Genomic DNA, 20766 nt, shown 5'->3' with positions numbered 1-20766 from the left:
TCTTGGCTCACTGTCGTGCGCGGTGCGGCTCAAGTCCGTCCATGCGCCGTGCGGCGTGCGCCACGTCACCAGAGTGAGCCAATACGGCGCGACTGTGTGGCGCGCACGTATAGACTCACAGGTGACGTGGCGCACGCCGCACGGCGCATGGACGGACTTGAGCCGCACCGCGCACGACAGTGAGCCAAGAGGCCGCACGCCGCATGGCAGTGAGCCAAGAGGCTGCACGCCGCACGGCAGTGAGCCAAGAGGCCGCACGCCGCACGGCAGTGAGCCAAGAGGCCGCACGCCGCATGGCGCACCGCGCATGGGCGCGCGCGCGCAGAAGCTTCCAGCATTGAATGACAGGGCAGTTTCAGTCCAGCTTCGTAACTGACGAGTTAATAGGCTTTGACTGAGAATTAAATGACGTAGTAAATTGCATTGAAGACGTTTAATGCAATTTAAACCTCTCATTTAATTCATTTTGACTGTTTCAACCTAGGAGCTGTATAAATACAGCTCCATACCCACTTCAGAAGGACACCAGCAACAACAACAGCAAACAACTCTCTCTCTACAATATTCAGATCTTCTCCAGCATTCTTCAAGGTAACCTTCGGGTTGTAGGTCTACTCCGGCAGTACCACTGCTCCGGCTGTTGTACCCTGGGAAACAAAACGAGTCTCCTGGGAGACTCGGAATTTGTTTTAAGGGAAGCGTGTGTTCACGTGCCTCAGCCACTCTGCTTCTACTCCATTTCTTGTATTTTGGTTTATTTCAGTTGTATTCGTATTAGATTTTTAGCTTTCCAATTTCTGTATTGTAATCAGTTATAATAAAATTTGTTTTATTTTATTCAATTACGCGAACGGTTCCTACATTTTATTCCTTAAAGCGATTACTTATTCTCACGCCGGATGGTAGTTACGACGTACGAGAAGAATCCTCCACCTCTCCTTCTCGTAACGAGCTGCATGGTGTTTTGTTTTGTAGATCATTATAATCTTGGTCGATCAAGAAGAAATTAAGAATTAAGCTACCTCTTGGGTTCTAACACACACGGATTAGAACTAATGTAAAGTTATTGCTTACGTTTCTCGTCCAGTTCAAACATTATAATTATAGTTATCTGAAGTTCTCTTGAGTCGGTAACAAGTGTTTTATTCTTAAAAATTACACCTATCACAAAAATCTCAATAGTTATTGAGTAAAGTCAATGAGAATAGTTTTGACACCTAATTGGCTAATTCTATTATAATATATAAAATATTTATATAAAATATATAAACAAATATATAAAACTAACGGTGGAAATAAAATGATAGTAGTTAGAAAAATAAAGAAACAAACACAGCCTTTGAGATCACATGGAGTACAATTTCTAAGCACTAAACATTAAGTGGAAGTAGGTTCCTTTTATTTTGTCTGGTCAATAATTTGATCTTTACTGACACCCTATTCAGTCGGAATTGACATTTTCTACCTAATTTGCAAGAAACATCACCCATCTACCGTGACCTTTAATCGTCACAAAGGGAAATAACTTCACTTTCAATATAGAAGGGGTTTTATCATACTCTAAACTAACACACTCAATAAATAACATTTCTATAACGGTCGGTTTTGTATGGCCCGTCTTATTAAATCTTCTAACACGACACGTAACTAATTTCATGACAATATAGTTATATCGTATTTTGCTTTTACATGTCGTGCATACCGTTGTTGTTAGCAAGGTCCTCCCTAAGAGCAGAAGTCCTGTTATAGGACTAGAGAAAAATGTTGCATGGCCCCTCTTATTAATTCATCTAACACGACACCTAACTAATTTCATGACAATATAGTTATATCGTATTTTGCTTTTATATGTCGTGCATACCGTTGTTGCTAGCAAGGTTGTCTCTAAGAGTCAGAGGTCCTGTAGGACTAGAAAAAAATGTCACTTTAAATATAAACTTGTGTAAATATTTAAAATCAACTATACGACGATAATTATGATAACAATAAACAAAACAAAAAAATTGTATCAAATTGTCTAATTATTATATATATATTGTTGATGAAAGACGATGAATGATAACTTTATTTTTATAATAATATATAGTTTTTTATTATTTTTTATTTAATATATTATAATAGTTTATTATTATATTTACCTTTTCTTTTTTTTTTTCCTTTTTTAAAATCACATATTTCCTTAATCATTTTTTAATTATTATTTTTCTTTTTTTAGAACAAATATTAATTTATCTATTAATTTGATACTTCTTTAATAATTTACGTTTGTAACTTTTTTCTAAAATATTAAGTGTGTAGTTGTGCTTTATTTCAGTGGCGGAACCAGAACATTAACTCAGGGGTATCCCAAATTTTTTTTACCGTGCAATCATACAATACTAAAAAACGACAATAAATAAATAAAGTAAAACAAATACCTAATAGATTTGTCCTCCTTTTTTTATCATAGCTTGAAATCGTTACATCACATCGTCGTCTTTTACTTTATATAAAAAATCTTTCTCAACCGCACAAACCATAGAAAACAAACTCGAGTTTTACGATCAACATACAAAATTAGAAAAATATAAACATACAAAATTACCAAGAATAACTTGGAAAACAAACAAACAATTCAAGAACTCAAGAATAAAAGAAATAAACTCAAGAGAAAAGAAATAAACTAAATGTTATTTAATAAAATGTCCTTTGCTGTTAAAAAAAAAACTAAAAAAAAAGGTTTACAATCAATTAAATAAAATAAAACATTAATTAAATATTAAATAAAGTTTGACTGAGAAAGTTACTTTTTACTTTTACACAGACCCTTTTCTTTTTTCATTCAAGTTTTCGATATTTATATTATATTGTAATGTAATTAATTAATACATAGCTGTAGCCTACATCTTCTTCATCAGTTCTTCAAGTACGCTGCTGCAACTTCCGGTTAACCGGAAAATTTTTGTTTTTGTCGAGCTGAAAATTTCATTTCATGGCATGGTGATAACACAGTCTTAGGGGTATCCTTTTATTATTTTAGGGGTATCCTTCGTATAAGAACAAAAAAAATATATAAAAAATACACTACCAATACCGACTTGAGCCGTAGCCCGTGCTATGACTAACAAAGCACTGGTTCCGCCCCTGCTTCATTTTTTCTTTGACATTCTTTTATAAGTTTCTGTTAAAAACGAAGTTTACTCAAAATAAAATATTTATTTGGTATCATAAAACGGTACGATGATAAACTAAACCGTTCTAATGGTTTGGCTTTCTAAACAACATGTTTTATTTTCAATTCACGTTTGTTTTACATTATCATTTGCTCGGTTTCGCCGCAACGCGCGAAGTAAAAAAAAACTAGTTTAAATAGTTAAACAAAAGTATCCAAACTCGTCATATGGCTTAGTTGACCAGGTCATTTGATTCACTGATTTATGAAGAATACTGAATTGTTGATCTTTTTTACTTTGTCATTATGCCACCAATCTTGAATATCTTGATATTATTTAGTTGAGCACTTGGGTATTTGGCAATTCGGGTTTGATTAGCCCACCATCGATTGGTAATCTTAATTTGATTCACTACAATATTGGGCCCAACTAATTTAATTACCGGTAACATTATTTTTGCATCAAAATATGATTCATCATAGTACATGGTCTAAACTCTAAACTAAAAAAAGGATTCACCGCAATATTTGGCCTAAACTAATTCAATCACCCACTTTGCCCCTCCCCATGGCCGGCCTTGGTTGTTAGGTCATGTTCAAATCGAGTCACCTAGCGAGGTGCTTGAATCGCACATCAAAAGGGTTTAAAGTTGACAAAGTCATTAGTGTTATGCTTGAGTATTTAAGATAGATTCGCTTGTGGATGGAGCTAAGGCACATTTGTTCTCTTGAATACATCACATAATGAAGCACATACTCTTTGCTGGACCAAATGGTTTAATGCCCTACTTTCTTGTTTTTTCTTGAGTTTTTTCCTTGTACATTTCCTTAGCTCGGTGATCTTTCGGTACCTTCTGCTGGTCGGTGTTAATATAATCCGCCGCTTAAAAAACTAAAATAAACTCATTGAAAATTTAAAACTCGCAAGGTCCCACGTGGAGGGTGTGAGGCATTGAGAGGCCAAAGACGTCGTCGGTTTTCAAGACAAAAGGTTCATCCTTATAGACAATCTTTGTAGAAAAAAAAAAAAAGACGTGTTTTTTTTATGAGAGAAGATGAGACAAGTTTTTGACAGTCCATAGAGGTGCTCCCCACCTTGTTTATCTGTCCACGTGGCCTCGTCCATGGCTATGTCCCACCGGAGATGCCTTGTGAACACAAACGGATAATGGTTTTATGATTTTTTTTTCAAAACTTCGAATAATTTTGTGGGCCGAGTAGTTGTCATGATGTTTTCGGGGTCCACTTGGTCAAATACTTAAAGATTTACACTACGGTAAGAAAATAGGTCGCCCCACTAATAAGTTAGATATTGAATGCCATTAAATCATAAAAGATAAAGTTAAAATAATTGGATAATTATTTCTTTAAATGTATGACAAACTTTGTTTATATAAGGGTGTCCGGGGCGTACTCGGTAAGGGGTTTCGGTGACCCCTTTCCCCGATCGGGAACACCGCCGCCATCCCCGCGGGGTCCCGAATCGGGGTGGGTTTTGGGTGTGGGTTCACCGCTGAAGATGGCACAACTTTCGAGGGAGACCATCTTTCGAAACCATCTTTCGAAGATGGCACAACTGTGGAAACCATCTTTCGGAGATGGCACAACTTTCGAAACCAACTCCCCTAATAGGGGAGTGCCGCCATCAAAAAGGGGTATTAGGGGAGTGTTAGAGGGGAGTTGACGTGGCTTATTCTGGTTGGTTACGTGTAAGAGGGGGGACTCACCTATTAGGTGAGCACCCCTTACACCCTAAAGGACAAATAGATAAATAGCCAATAAATACATTCTTTTTTATTGTTAAATATATAAAGGACAAATAGATAAATAGCCAATAAATACATTCTTTTTTATTGTTAAAGTATTTAACATAGATTACGACAATTTTTCCTATGATCATCTGTAATAATATATTGTTACAAGTCATTCACTTTGAGCTTATTAAAAAATATTGCCATCTTCAGTTCCAATATTTTTTTATATAAATTTTTAAATAATATAGTTAACAATTGAAGGGGGTGGTTAAGTCTCCTTGATTATTTAAAGAAACCACTTCTAAAATGGTCGGTTTTATTTTATGTTTATGAAACTGATTATATAACTTAAGCGGGCCCGACTTTGGTTATCTTCAAGCTTAGTTATGATCGGACTTAGCTCAAACTATTTACACCTGTAGTTAAAGAAAAGCTCGAACTAAACGAAATATAGTTGGTCGACTCTATTTCGTTTATTACGACATGTAAAATCATAGATCAAATCGAATCAATTATCTTGTGAACATTTTATTATCCAAATTAAATTAGTTAAGTTCTATGATCATTAAATGTTTTAAGTGTATAAACTTAAAAGATACCAATAGTACCAGAAAGGATTGTGTTAGTTCCTTACTTAGTGCTACATTGGATGACCAAATTTCCCTTATGTTGATTCACTATTTTGTGTTAAATATGTTTGGCAATAATTTAATCATGTGTGTGTGGCACTTAACATGCTTGTCTTTCAAGGTTTGTTGTTATCTATCTTTCTACCACTATAGAATGCATGTGCACATGGACCAACAACTAATATACCAAATTATGATGCATGTTAGACCCCACAAAACAGAAGGAAAAAAAAAAGCTACAAACCCTATTTCAATTCATCAATAATTGTTTAAATGAAACTTCAATACCTCATGTTCTTTAATAATTATTTGTCTACTGCTATACTCTATTTCAACTTACTAGTACCATGGCTTTAATTGAGGGCCATGACAAGGGTCTTTCAACCACTCATACACCTCATTTTGGGTTTATACATCATGGAATAAAAGATAATACTACATTATTTTAAATTTTAGATTTTGGTTTTAAATAAAAAGAGAATTTTGAAGGTACACACATGACTATATCTTATTGCCAAGGGTCATATCATATGAGAAGAGTGATATGTGTGTGTGGAGAGAGAGTGGGGAGGGGGAGTGAGATTTTTTTAAATAAAGGTTTGATATGTGTTGTATACTTGTATGGTTTATATTCCTGTAAACATGATATTTTTCGTAAGAAGTGTGAGAATACATAGGAATTGACATGTGAGTATCATGTTTTGGACTTAGGCATCATGTTTTAGGTTGTTTTGGCAAGAAAACGTCAAACATAATAATTTAAGACACAATGCAATGGATTTTAGACTTAAAACTTAAAACATCATGTCAAGAACGTTAAGTATAGTGTTTTAAGTGTTAAGCAGTGTGTTTTAGTTGTATTTTAAATTTCATGCCTATAATACATTGCATTGTGTTTTAAATTGTTATGTTTAGTGTTTTTCTTTCCAAAACAATCCAAAACATCATGCATAAGTCCAAAACATGAGGCCAACATATCAATTTCTATGTCTTCTCATACTTTAAAAAAAATCTTTTTTACAGAAACTTCACACTGTGTTGTATAATGAAAGACAAAAACTTATTTTAAGAGACATTTTATCTAATATATGTTTATAAAAAAACATGTTTTAGTAATATAGAGCTTACAGTTTATACATTTGTTTGCTATCTTTAATTGTAACTCAAAATGATTTTGAGTAAAACCAAGATACAAGAACAATAAATACATAATTCATTTGACTTTGGACTACAATAACTTGAGTATAACACGTTGATAAATCTAGTCTAACCAGTTATAAACTAGGAGCGGGCCTACCTTATGATAAGGGGTAGGTCTCACGTTAGTTTAAATTTTAGAAAATTTTTGACTTTTTTTACGTTTTTTTTTATTTCGTTATCCTTTTTTCTGAAACGTTACCCTTATAAGGATTTTTTAGATCCGCCACTTTTATAAACATCCGAGTTGAATGTGATATTTTACTATTTTAGGGTTAATCAACACACAAAATGTGAGATATTACGCATGCACATGGATTCTCATTTTTTGAATACTATGAATTTTGAAAACGTGTGTAAAAGTGGCTAACAAACAATTTATAATTTCAACTTCTTACACAAAAATAAGTTGATTTTTAGAAATTTAAGGTAAGTTTAGTTCCTTACCTTTATGCACATATGTATTACCTGGAATGAGATCAAATACGAACATTTATGTTTCTAAGAACTGTAAGAACCAACACATAAATGACAAGTGTCCCTCAATAAAAAATTAATTTAGGGGTAATTTAGACCTTTTGACCATATTTATTTATAACTAATTAAAAATAATTATTAAAACAACTCTAAATCCATGCAAGTTAAATTCAAATCAAAGTTTGAATTTTTTAAGATGTCCATGATCTAGTAATTTTCTATGATCGAACCAACCTGTAGGAACCAACACAAAAATATAATCAGCACAACACTATAAATTAGCATAACGTCCTTAATCGTTTTCCATTATCAACACATCGTCCTCAATCGTTCTCCATTATCAGCATAAACGACATTAGCACAACATCTTCAATCGTTCTCCATTATTAGCACATCAGGTATGCTGATTATATCTACTTTTAGTGTTTGCTTGTATTATATTGCAATTAACACATAATCAGCACATTGTCAGCAGAATTATAAAACAACTTTTGGTAACTTTTTTAAAAGTCCCTTTTATAAATAAAAAAGGTATAGCAATATGGTACTCATATTAAAGATAAAAAATAATCGGTTTTATGATATATTTTAAAAAAAATAATGAAGTATATAAAAGTTATTTTAATTTAAAAAACCTTAGTAGAATTTGTATTTAATTGAAAATAGTCAAATGACTAGCTATTTTACGAAATTACCCCTAACTTGTTACTACTAATTTTTAATTATTAGGGTTTTATTTATAATTAACCCCAACCCTTGATTTAAAGTATCAATTGTTTAGATCTGTTCTTACGGTTCTTACAGTTAGCACTGTTTGTACAGGATCTCAACTCTGTATTACCTAAGGTTTTTAATACTTATAATGTTGACTTGTGATTTAATAGCTAATCTTAACCAATGGTGCTGGTGACCCATAGCAAAAACAAAGTCTTTAGAGATACCCACATTTTAAGATCTTGGTTTAAGTACCACATATAACATGATCAAGAAATTCGCCATTAAAAAAATACCTAATCTTTAAAACGTTACCATCTTAAAAACACATGACAAGTTCTTATTTCTTCAACACCTTCATTTGAAAAAAAAACGAATAATCAAGTCCTTCTGGTTGTTGATTGCACGCAATCAAATCTCTCCTTACATTTTCTGTTAGCCAACTTTTAGTTGACTTGGGTATGGTGTATTTTTACTTAAAAATCCAAGGGCAATTTCATCATTTTGTCATCCATAACCCAAACACACACTCACTGTCTTCTAAACCTTCATCTACCCAAACACTCACACTCATTGTCTTTTACTTTCTTTTCTTTTCTGTTACATTTGAATTTGTTATCTTTTGTTCTTGTTATTCCAAAGTGTTTGATGCCTAAATCCAGGCAAACATACCAAACTTTGTTGTAAACATCTTTGTTTTTTAGTGTCTTTTGGTGACACATCTTATAATTTTGCATAAGTGGGAGTAAAAATTGAGCCAAGAAAAAATAAGTCGTGTTGGGCCTAAACAATTACAAGTCAAATGCAACAATATGTTTTACAAATTATAAAAATATTTTAACAAACTTACATAAATAGGAATAATTGAAGGATTAATGTATATAATGTAGTTGAGTTTTATGACGTGGATGAGACCTCTCATGGCCTATAGAGGCAATTTTAAATAATTGATGTTAGTTAATGAGAAAAATACTTTTCTTATATTCGGAAACCAATCACGTTGGTATGTCAATTTAAAAAAAAAAAAAATAAGCTCCACACAAATATATTTAAGATCATCGTAACATATCTACCCCATTAATCTCTACATTTGGCATATTCAAGACTTACGATATTGCGTAGTTTAAGAAATTTCTTTGATGATCTTTCTTAATAACCTTCATGTCAAAACAACAAAGAAATTAATAACCTTCATGTCAAAACAACAAAGAAATCAAATGATAGGGGTAAACCATCTTGTATAAAATAAATTCTAAAGTTCGTACCTATTATGGGATTGCTATGTAGCTAAAATTGCAATTATAGTCTCTCTTAAACTTATAAAATGGCGTTTTCACTTCAATTAAACCTACCATTTATAACTATGGGTGCAAACGAGTCGAAACGAGTTCGACCAGGCTCGAGCTCGAGCTCGTTTAACATATGAAAGCTCGAGCTCGGCTCGAAGATATTTTTTCAAGCTTGAGCTCGACTCGAACTCGACTCGTTTAGTATTTATTAATTAATTTATGTTAATTATAGTTATTATTATACATATAAGTTAGTTATTTTCTATATTTATATAAACGGTAATTATTATTATATAAATATATGTTTAATATATTAATAAAAATATATAAACAGAAAGCTCGCGAGCCGGCTCGAGCTCGATAAGCGAAGCTCGGGCTCGTTTATTAAACAAGCTTGTTTTTAGGCTCGGGCTCGAGCTCGTTTAAGTTCGGCTCGTTCGAGCTTTTTTTCAAGCCGACTAGCCGAGCTCTTGTAGCTCGCGAGTAGCTCGGCTCATTTGCACACCTATTTATAACCTACACTTTTTTCGAAGTTTTATTTATTTATTTTTTTTTTCTATTTGGTCGATTACAAGTTGATAAATGTCACAGTCATCACTATTCATTTTCTTTTTGTTTTTGCTTTTAAATTTAAATTTTAAATTTAAATTTTGATATTTTGTAAAATTTCGAATGTCTGGTTACTTTTATCTACGTTTTGATGTAACTTTCGTTTAAAACGAAGTTCGTATGTTAATGTACATATATGTACACGTCGTTAAAGTTGTATACATATTTGACATTTCTCCTTGACGGTTCAATGTCTTCGCTACAACACGAGATGTGGGTACGTAAAGGTTTTAGCACTTTTTTTTTTGAATTTTTTTTACTGTGTCTGTACTAACGATTCTATGTCTATCGCGCAATTCTTTGTAAATTTTTTACTGTGTTTGTACTAATGATTTGATGTTTAACTCGCCACAACGTGCTTTTAGATTTGGAAACGTTGCTTTTTTCGCAGTTTAACGTTATTTTTAACATTGCATCTACGTTTCTAATTTATATTTTGTTTATAAACACGCACCCCCACTATGGAGCACGAGTATCATACTAGTTAGAATATACAACACGATCTTGTAAGACAAATGTAATATATAGAAAAAAAATCTATCTTCATTATCATTTAGATTAATAAGGAAAGTATTGTTACTTTCACACGTCAATTTAAAGATTGTCATTGAGACTACACTTTACAAGCATATCCTATTATTGAACAAGGAGTTTTTATGACCGATTATTGAACAAATGAATTTATATGAATAGTATTTGTTTGTTAAAGATGTTGGACTTTGTGCTACTCAAAACTGTAAAAATTGATCAAATATTATATTTACTAAACTTCTTAACTTAGAAAAATCTGAACGGATTTGCATCACCCATCGCCGCTATATGCTCCGCCACGGTGCCACCTACCAGTATCCGCTGACACGGCCATCATCAACACTAGGGTCGGCCCGTAAGGGGTGCAGGTTGGGCGACAACACAAGGCTCAAACCCTCCAAGGGCCCAAATCAAGTATAGAATTTACGTTGTATAAGATAGAATATATATGCACTGAATCGAGAGATAACATAAAGGAGCCCTTGTACTACTGGTTACTGTCTTGCTTAGACAACAAAAAGATACGAGTTCAAATTCTGGTTTTGGCAACTGCATTTTTCCCTTTAATTCATAAATTACTTCATAAACTTAGCTAAAAATAACTATTTAAATTACATCCACATAAATTTTAGTGATTGATGAGTTTATATTAAATGGAGCTTTTCGAATAGGGCCCAAATTTTGTATCTCGCACAGGGCCTTTTTTTTTTTATGATTTTCGAAGACGGCCCTGATCACCATAGTCGACACTACCACCACCTTCGTTTTCTGAAACTTTATGTAATTCAAATTTAATCTACAAGTCTACAACCTTAATCTTTTAATTCAATATATCATTTCAAGCGGTTTCCATAACACGTCCAAAAAGTAAGCACTCTTTGCAATATTTAAACACAAGAAATGAGTTAAAAATCTGAAAATCAAAAGTAGCTTAAAGGTTGTAGAAATGACAAATGAAAAGTAATCTTTAGGTGAGTGTGATTGTAGAAATTTTTCTTTTTAGTTTTTTATCTATAAAAATAGAGAGCAGTATTTTTATTTTATATGAGAAAAACAAGGTTTGCTCTCATCTTGTCATCCCAAACCTTATTTAATGAGTGACTTTGTTGGGTACGTTTGTCTGTTTGTTTATCTATAAAATAAAATTTCTTTTTCCATTAACAGACTTATTAAAATCTTAAAATATGTTCAATGTAAGAAAATCATAAATACAAAAAATATACATCGATTATAGCACGATGTTGAACGACAATTGCAATAGTGGTAGCGGCAATAATCAACAATTACAACTACACGAGTGATATAGGCGGTGGTAATAATGAAGACAGTAACGGCATAGGTGATGAAGGAGGAGGAGAAGAAGGGATTAAAAAATCTCTTAGTGAGTCTAAAAAACCTATAGATAAAAAGTTAAAGTTTGAGAAACGATGCTTTGATGATTTTAAAATTTAGTAATGAATTTATATGAAAAATATAAAATCCTTTATAAAATCCGAGCTTTTTTATAACTAAACTCACTTTAAGTTCTTAACGTAGATTAAATATAAAATCCTAGCTTTTTTTATAACTAAACTCACTTTAAGTTATTAACTTAGATTTCTTTAGCTTAAGTATATTTCCTAAATCAAATTATTATAGCATTCTAAGTTGAGATATGATTTTTATGGGCCATAACTTAAATATAAGAAACAAGTCATGAAGAGACATTTCCACATGTTTTTATGAAGGCAGCTAGGCTGTGGCACTTGTCTCTTTGGTTTTCTTTACAACTTGGTCATGTGAGATATGCAACATTATAAATTCTTTCTCCAATTATATAGCCCATAACCACATGAAACTAGATGCTCTCTCACTTGTCTTTTCTACCTCATCACACCACAATATAAATATATATACACACACACTCTTCTTAATCCATCATATTTTATACAAACACCCTTTTTCAAACACACTTAATCTTCCCCTAGAAATTCGGGTCTTGACCCGTTTTTTCCCACACTTTCTTGGGTTGATCATATAAATCTTTATATATATATTCACTTTAGATCTTGTCTTTTCATATTGGTTTTCTTGGTTAAAAGAACCAAAATGGGGAAGAAGAAGATGATGAGTTTTGGCAAGTTTCTAGACAGTTTTTGTCTAACAAATGGTGGTGCAAGTTCTTGTCTTTGTTGCACTAACAACTTTGAAATCCAAGATGACTATGAGTTTGAGAGAGAACCACTTGTGGATCAGTCCAAAGATGCATCAGATAAACCTCAAACACTTGCCTTCTTTCTAAAGCCAAAGGTTATCTTCTCAACTTCAGAATTATTATAAACAATATCTTCTTTGCACATAACATGTAGGATTTGTTGCATTCAAAAGCTCTTTTTTCACATGATGTCATTGCCTCAACTTTGGGGGGGGGGGGGGTGTTAAGGGCTCTATTGACCCTCCGGTCGTAAAACTACCAAAAGGGTAAGTCTGCAAACGAATCGAACGAGATGAACAAGACTTGTTCGTGTTCGTTTCTTAAGAAATATATGTGTTCACGAATTATTTATGAACGCTTACCGAACGAGATTTTCTGTCCGTGTTCGTTTGTTAAGGAAATGGACTTGTTCATGTTCGTTTGTGTTTTTTGTTAATTTTAGGCAACGAAGGAAAACGAACGTTGATCAACACAAATGAGCACAAACTAATGTTTATGAACACAAATGGAAACAAACGAACACAAATAAACATTTTGAACATAATATATACTACACCGACACTTATTAAATATTTTACTTGTCGAAATTTTGAAGTATTTAAATAAAAATATATAAACTAAAAACACTAATAAACTATCGAACACGTTAACGAACATACATTGAACGAATGCGGCCCTTGTTCATGTTTGTTCATTTAACTAAACGAACGAAATTTCTTGTTCGTGTTCGTTTGTTTAATAAACGAACAAACACAAACGAACTTCCCGTTGAACGGTTCACGAACTGTTCGCCGAACGTTTGGTTCGTTTGTAGCCCTATGTCTAAGGGATCCATCAATGACCCTCGGGCTGTAAACTTTTTTTTATCAAATAAGGTTATGCAACGTTGTCGTTTTCTTGTAATTTTGTCAAATACATTATAAAAGTTAAAATGAAAAATTTTGATTCTATATCATGGGTTGGTTATGGGATATACATACTTTTGCAATGGTCTTGCGTTAAATTATATTTCCTCTTATCTTGGATCGTGTACAGATGGTCGTGTTAAGGGTCTCCATGCATTGCAATGGTTGTGCAAGGAAGGTTCAAAGACACATCGCCAAGATGGAAGGTACAATTTCAAATCATGTATTTTTTATTTAAATAATATATTATTTAATAAAATAATTAAATTATCTTTAAACCAAGATTAAAAAAAAATAAAAATATAAGTTGATTGTAAACCAAAATTGAAATTGGTGAGAATAAGACCGGAAATTTATCACAAAAAAGTTAGTATTAAATGGATATGACCGGGTGGTTCCACTGGTGACGCGATAATACTCCAGTGTCCGTCAGCGATCAAAATTTGTAATTAAAAATGGGTGTTTGGATAAGTTTTCAGGCTTATCAGAATTTAGAAAAAATAAACTTAATTTACATATTATAAGATATAACGTATCTCTTAAGCTCAAGTCGATAAAGTGATAAAGTTATCAAAATTAAACTCAGAATATTCAATAAACTTAAAAACCCTAAATATTATAAGTTAATACAAACATCCCATATTTTCAGGCATATCAGAATTTCAAAAGAATAATAATAAAATTAATTTTCAGCTTATAATGTATTTAATCTCGTAAAGCTCAAGTTAATAAACTTATTGAAATTGAACTCATCAAATTTTCAAAGGTTAATCCAAACATCCCTAATGTCACTAGTTAGATTGGATAAAAGTAGAAATATAAAAAAAACCAAAAAACAAAAAGCAATCATCATATTCTATCCATCTTCTTTATCTTTTCTATTTTAATGCTCTTAACAAATAACAAGAAACCAATATCCAAGATGTTTATAGTTTCTTTCATATAATGGGTAAAGTTCTTGTACAAATAATCTTAACATACTAAACATACAAAATTGAAGGAAAACTAAAAAAGACAAGGTGACATTTTTGTAATTATCAATAACTATCAAAGTTACTCTACAAATATACCTAAAAAAACCTAATCACTCCCCCCACCCCAAAAAAAACCTAAACCCCCCACCCCCCAAAAATCTAAAAAAAACCTACCCCCCACCCCACCCCTAAAAACCTAAAAAAACCTACCCCCCCCCCACACCCCCAAAAACCTAAAAAAAACCTAACCCCCCTCCCACCCAAGCTAAAATGCTAAAAACTAAACCCCCCCCCCCAAAAAAAAAAAAAACCTAAAAAAATCTAAAAAAATAAAAAAAAAAACACACAAATTATTTTATTTTAGTTTTTTAACATTTTTTATTAAAAAATCGCTACTTTTAATAGCAGCCAATTTTTTTTTTTTTTTTTTTTTGCTAACGAAATGTAGCGATTTTTTAATAAAAAATGTTAAAAAAAAATTGTGTTTTTTTAGGTATTTTTGGTTGTAACTTTGATAGTTGGTGGTAATTAAAAAATGTCACCTTGTCTTTTTGGGTTTTCCTTCAATTTGTATGTTTAGTATGTTAAGATTATTTGTATTTGATCTTTTGCCTTCATATAATATAATAATTTTTTTTTGTTTTTTATGTAATTATTTATGTTGATTTATTATCCCAATAAGAATAATGTAGTTTTTAATAATTGGTAACAAAAAAACAGGAGTTACATCCTACCAAGTGGACTTGGAAACCAAGATGGTGATTGTAATGGGAGACATTGTTCCATTTGAGGTGTTGGAGAGTGTTTCAAAGGTCAAAAATGCACAGCTTTGGACTGAACCAATCTCATAAATTTGGATATATTATTGTCACCGAAAGTAGCGGCTGTTTATTTTTAAATATATCTATATAAAATCCAAAATAATATGGTTTGAGACATTTCCTAGTTGGGCTTAACATTATTTGTATAATGTACCCAAGAAGTAGTCTGATACATTGCAAGCCCTATATATGATGTGGACTTCACTTGTTTCAAGCCCATATTAAAAAGGCTCAAACTTATATGCTAGTTAATAGTTTTTGGATTTATAAGAAAACAAGTATAGAAGTTGTATATTTATGTTTCCTGATGAATTAGGTATGCTATTTTACAATATGTAATCGTACAACAAGTTTCGCTTATATGTAATTTGGTGATTTTGAACATCCTAGATCAAGGATTGTGGACTCGAAATTATGATAATATATATGTAATTCAACTTTTGATAATATACTAATAAGTAGCTTAAATACGAAAGGGTTTATAGTCTAGTTATATCAAGGTGCTATGAAAAGGTGTCTCTTCCACGAAGGTTGAGGGTTCAAGTTCAACTCCTAAGATAATAAATGTATAGGTTTGAGAGCAGGTTATGCCTATTTCATCATCTTATGTATCTTAGATTATCTCTGACGTGTTGTATTAAGCACTCATGGAGTGCGGTGGACGAAAGAAAACAACAAGCAAATGTGACAAAGAGAGGCCTTGGAAATGCGTGTAGGAATGAGAGATTAGAGGGGGGTGAGTGGCTATGGAGAAGAGGAGTAAGGCAATGGGTTTTTGGCCGATTATCACGACAAGGGGCTAACATGGAGCATCTATCCACCCTTGACGTAAGACAGTCTTATATGTAATGTTAGTTATTTCACTTAATTGGCATGTCAATTGTCATATCACACAGGACCAAAAAAAAAATACAAATAACACGTCATGTATGACAGTATAATTATATACCCACATTATTAATTTGTTGTGAATCACTATTTCAAAACACTCACAAAACTGAAATAGAATAATAAGTTGAATATATGTTTCTTTAATTCAATTAGATTGCTTTTTCAAAAACCTCTTATCTACCTAGGTTCAAATATCGTTTTAAAAAATCAAAAACTATAATTAAAACTTTAATATATCATTGTTATCGAAGTTGTATTTAGGATTTTAAGAAGGATTTTAGGAAAATACTCCGACTTGAATTAAGGGTGTGATTTTTGCTATATAAAAGCACAATAAACCCTAATATGGAATTTGCTAGTTCGTGTTAGATTCGAGTCTAACTCACAACACATTTAGCTAACAAGTCATAGTTTAACCCTATGCCAAGGTACAAGCAACGAATTGCTTCAACCCCTTTTCTCTCTCATTGCCTCATGGGTTAGGCGCTTTTTCAAATGGATGGTGATGCTCTTGATGTCAAAAAAATTGTCTACAAGGTTCGGGTACTCAATGACATTAAAAAAAGCATACCCATCACCCAAGGTTACTTAAATCTTACATAATCGGGTAGATAAGATTTGGCTATAGGATCATGATTTCTCCCATGCATCCCTAATATAATTTAATCATACCGCTCCTCATTATATTATCATGAGAAATGTGTCATAATCTTAACAGGCGACATTAATACCCACTCCAAAGCTCATTATTATTCATATATACAAGCGTAAGCACCATTCATGTACGCTTAATGAGATCAACAACGTACTGATTCTCACATGTGATTCCGTTCGCATCACCAATTCCCACAAGACCACCAATGTCTCAAGTGTTCAAGTTGAACGGCTAATATTTTTTTTTTTGAACGGTAAATTTGGATCACTGACGGTCAACGGAAGTATCATCGTGTCACCAGCAGAACCACCCGATCATATCCATCTCTAGTAGGCAATAATGCCTATACACCAATTCAGGAGGAAACCCAATAAATCTGGGAAAAACCCCCTTTGTGGGAATCGAACCCATGACCTACTGGTCATAAGCTTTATCCCAACCCCAAGATACCACTAGACTATAATGTCATGGGTTGAACGGCTAATAATGATCCAGGTTCTCTATAATCTGTATCAACAAAAATCATATGGAGTTTTTTTTCCTAATTAAATTTTTTTTGTTATATGAATATTGCTATGTTTTTTTTAAGAGTCAAATGAAACAAAAGCATTTCTATTTTTAAGAGGCAAATTCAAAGTATTAACTAATCAGTCATTTAAGGTAGTTAATATTCACACCCCCTCCCTCCTCTTCTATCTCCCTCTATACATACATAGATATATATATATATAGAGAGAAAAGAGATGTAAAAATAAGATTTATGGGTGTGAGAATAGTGAAAGCCTTTTATAATGATTAAACAAAATCAAACACTGGGATGACTTAACTTTTAAACATTTGTACCTGACACGTTGTGTTAAATATTTATTTGCTTTATGTACGATTTTATTTTTATGTAGTATTTTATTTTTACATTTAGAATTTAGTTAAATAAATAATAAGAAAACAAAATAAAAAAAAATCTGCCATTTCTACACACAAAATTTTAATTGTTTATTGCAAATGTAACGAGCTAAAGAAAACAAAACAAAACTATCTATTCAAGATCAACAATGTAAACACATCAATCGACCAAACCTAAAACCTGTGGTTCGATGTTAAGTTAATGAGCACCTTTTTTTACGATTTCTTCTATACCAATTATGTAGGAGGGTGTTAACACACATTTTCACAAGTAGATCTCACTTTGAAAGTTATAAACACACACACATCATTCGCTTGTGGCGGAATCTGGAGTAGGTCATCATAAGACTTTCCGAGTCTCTTCTTTACCAGCTACAATTAGAGAGTTCAAATCATTTTATTCTAAACAATTTTATATTTTATACATATATAAATATAAATTCTAGCAAATTCCTATGATCGGGGTCAGTAGACCCTCTTGACCCTCCTCTGGTTCTGCCCCCATGTCATTAGCCTCGTCTCACTCTAAAGGTAAGTTGTATTCACTAAATACTATAAACTTCTCACCCATCCCTCCCATTATACTATCCGGGGTCACAGAGTCATCTGGGAAAATGGAGAAATCGGGAGATGAGATGGAGGTGTTTTTGTGAGGAGGTGGTGGTAATTCTATTGGGGGGGGGGGGGACTGTTTGAAAATAGGGATGTTCATCGGCTTGGGGAGAGATGCAAGAAGAAAAAAGGTGCAATCGGGGATCCAGAGAAAACGGAGATGCCATACCCCAAAATCATTAAACATGAAAATGCTACGGGTAATCAGGACGACTCAGTGTCCTCTTATAGACCGAGTGTCTAAACAATAACAAACATATTGGGATCCCTGTCTAACTTTTTGTGGTGGTTGGGGGTTGGGTCTAAATGGGAAAGCCATTAGAGTTAAAGTGTTGCCCCCCTTGAGGTTAAGGGTTCGAAGTTCGAACCCCGTCATATGTTAAAAAAATCGTGGTTCTACAAATAATTCAAGTGGACTTGGAATCTTGGATCCATTACTGAGAACTCGGATCCCAATTAGCAAGCATTGTGTCATAATTTTGTTATGTTATATCACAAACTCTGGGGCCGCTCGGCCTGTTTTGGGCCCAAACCAAAATATAAATTTGTAGCTTCGTAAGTTGCTAGAATCATACTTTTAATAGCCATTATATGACAGTAATCAAATATATAAATAGCTAAAAGGGGTGATTTAATCAATATAATTAGTTAAAAACCAAATCGATGTTAAGTTGACAAATCTAACTGAAGGCCTAAAAAACTGGAATTTGACATTTGAACGACCTTTGTCTTATTGCCTAGAGTGTAGTAGCGAAGCTTGAACAAAAACTCAGGAGGGAGCGGACTCTCAAAATCCAAACAAAAATTTAAAAATTTTCAGTAATATTAAACTACCAAGCGAGAAATCAAGTGGGGGCGGGACACCCCTGGCCCGCAAGAAGCTCAGCCCTTGGCCTAATGTACTGGATGTAGAAAGTCTTCGTTTTACAAGCAAAAAAGTGTAATATTATAAACAGTGAACAACTACAATGTAAATAGATTAAATCATGTGCATAATCCTACTCTATATATTAAAACGACTAAAGTAAATCACGGGTATTTAAGTTCCACCTATGGTAGGCCCGGATGAGTTTTCCCCTGTAGGTCTTAAGTTCGAGTCTGGTTGATAGGGGTTTCCAATTGAGGGGTTTAAAGTGGGGATCTATTTGTGCGAGGGGCTCTCTAGCGGACCCGATTAATACATCGTATGCTAGACCTCCTGACATTTGCGAATAATTCACACCTTTAAAAAAAAGATAAAATTTCAACTTGAAATTATGCGTATTGTTTCAGCTGATGTGGAACAGGGCGACAAATAAGAGATACAATAATCATTTTATTTAGAGTTTAAAATTAAAGATAAAATTTTAGTCTTTTTATTTAAAATTAAAAGGGTATAATAATCATTTTACATGAATTAAAAAAAAAGAAAAAAAAAACTTTCTGTTAATTAAAATGGGGTGGCGTTATAAAACGAAGGTGACAATTTATGGAAGAGAATTGTAGATTCGCTTCACTTTAGTAGGGTGGGGTGGGAGTGTATCCCGTTCAAAAAAACGCTTAGTGGGATTTGGAGCAACATCGCTAAAGTGTTTACACACATGCTTATCGATGGGGTCCCGCTTAGGAATTGTTTTAAAGGAATGGTCGGAAACAGGTGAGGATGTGACGTTTTGGCTCGATCCATGGATTGTGAATGAACCGCTTCGACATAGATTTCCGAGCTTATTTAGGCTGGAAACAACTAAGAAGTGCAAGGTTAAAGAACGTATCAGGGGGCAAGGGATTCACCAAACGATGGTTTGGCAATGGAAACGTCAGCTGGTTTCGGCTGAGGAAGGCAACGAATTCCAGCAGCTGAGCATTTTACTGGGGTATATTCATCTCTCGGACACCGATGACCAGTGGAGTTGGATTGTCGGGTCGTCGCCGGAGTATTCGGTCGGATCGATTAAAAGGTTACTGAGTTTTGGGTCGGATGTGAGCAATGGGTTGTTATGAACTGGTGTAAATGGGTCCCTGCTAAATGCAACATCTTTGGGTGGCGTGAGGAATTGGATAGTATCCCTACTGGTGCTACTACGCTTTGGCAGCATGTTAGTATCTGGTGCAAAATTCCTAACATCTTTGTCTTCTCTATGAAAGACATTCTTGATCTACGTTATTTGTTGAGGGCCTCGAACTGAAAAAGGAAGTTATTCAAGGTATTGTGATCATCGGGTGCTTGAGTATTTGGAAGGCTAGAAACAACTTCAAATTCAACAATAGGCCGGTAAAGTAGAGAACATTATCAGCGAAGTCAAGCCTTTGGGATTTCTTTGGTATTCTAATAGATCGAAATATAGGGAGATGTCTTGGATCAATTGGCGTAGGTTTGTAATTATATAGTCTTGTTGTTTTGTTCGCCAGCTCGGTTTGGGTCGGTCGTTGTTAAAAAAATCAAAATAACCAAATATATTACGGTTACAAAAAACAATTTGA

General features: G+C 33.3%; 1 protein-coding gene across 1 annotated transcript; it reads left to right on the top strand.

The window, feature by feature from the left end:
• Positions 1-12134: 12134 nt before the first annotated feature.
• Positions 12135-15691, top strand: LOC110886872 (protein SODIUM POTASSIUM ROOT DEFECTIVE 2). Its single transcript, XM_022134738.2, has 3 exons — positions 12135-12640; positions 13581-13656; positions 15145-15691. Exons 1-3 carry the CDS (start codon positions 12440-12442, stop codon positions 15273-15275), a joined length of 408 nt encoding a protein of 135 aa, XP_021990430.1. The 5' UTR covers positions 12135-12439; the 3' UTR covers positions 15276-15691.
• The last annotated feature ends 5075 nt before the right edge of the window (positions 15692-20766 follow it).

This window comes from Helianthus annuus, chromosome 10, assembly GCF_002127325.2.
Source record: "Helianthus annuus cultivar XRQ/B chromosome 10, HanXRQr2.0-SUNRISE, whole genome shotgun sequence".
Taxonomy (NCBI): domain Eukaryota; kingdom Viridiplantae; phylum Streptophyta; class Magnoliopsida; order Asterales; family Asteraceae; genus Helianthus; species Helianthus annuus.
Note: the sequence above shows the minus strand (reverse complement) of the source record. Positions and strands in the feature narration are given on the sequence as shown.

What these genes read in the sequence shown, in the direction of transcription:
- LOC110886872 (XM_022134738.2), top strand. Translation starts at nt 12,440, where the DNA reads ATGGGGAAGAAGAAGATGATGAGTTTTGGCAAGTTTCTAGACAGTTTT. An exon ending in CCTTCTTTCTAAAGCCAAAG is followed by an intron (nt 12,641 to 13,580) that starts GTTATCTTCTCA and finishes GATCGTGTACAG; the next exon opens with ATGGTCGTGTTAAGGGTCTC. An exon ending in ACACATCGCCAAGATGGAAG is followed by an intron (nt 13,657 to 15,144) that starts GTACAATTTCAA and finishes ACAAAAAAACAG; the next exon opens with GAGTTACATCCTACCAAGTG.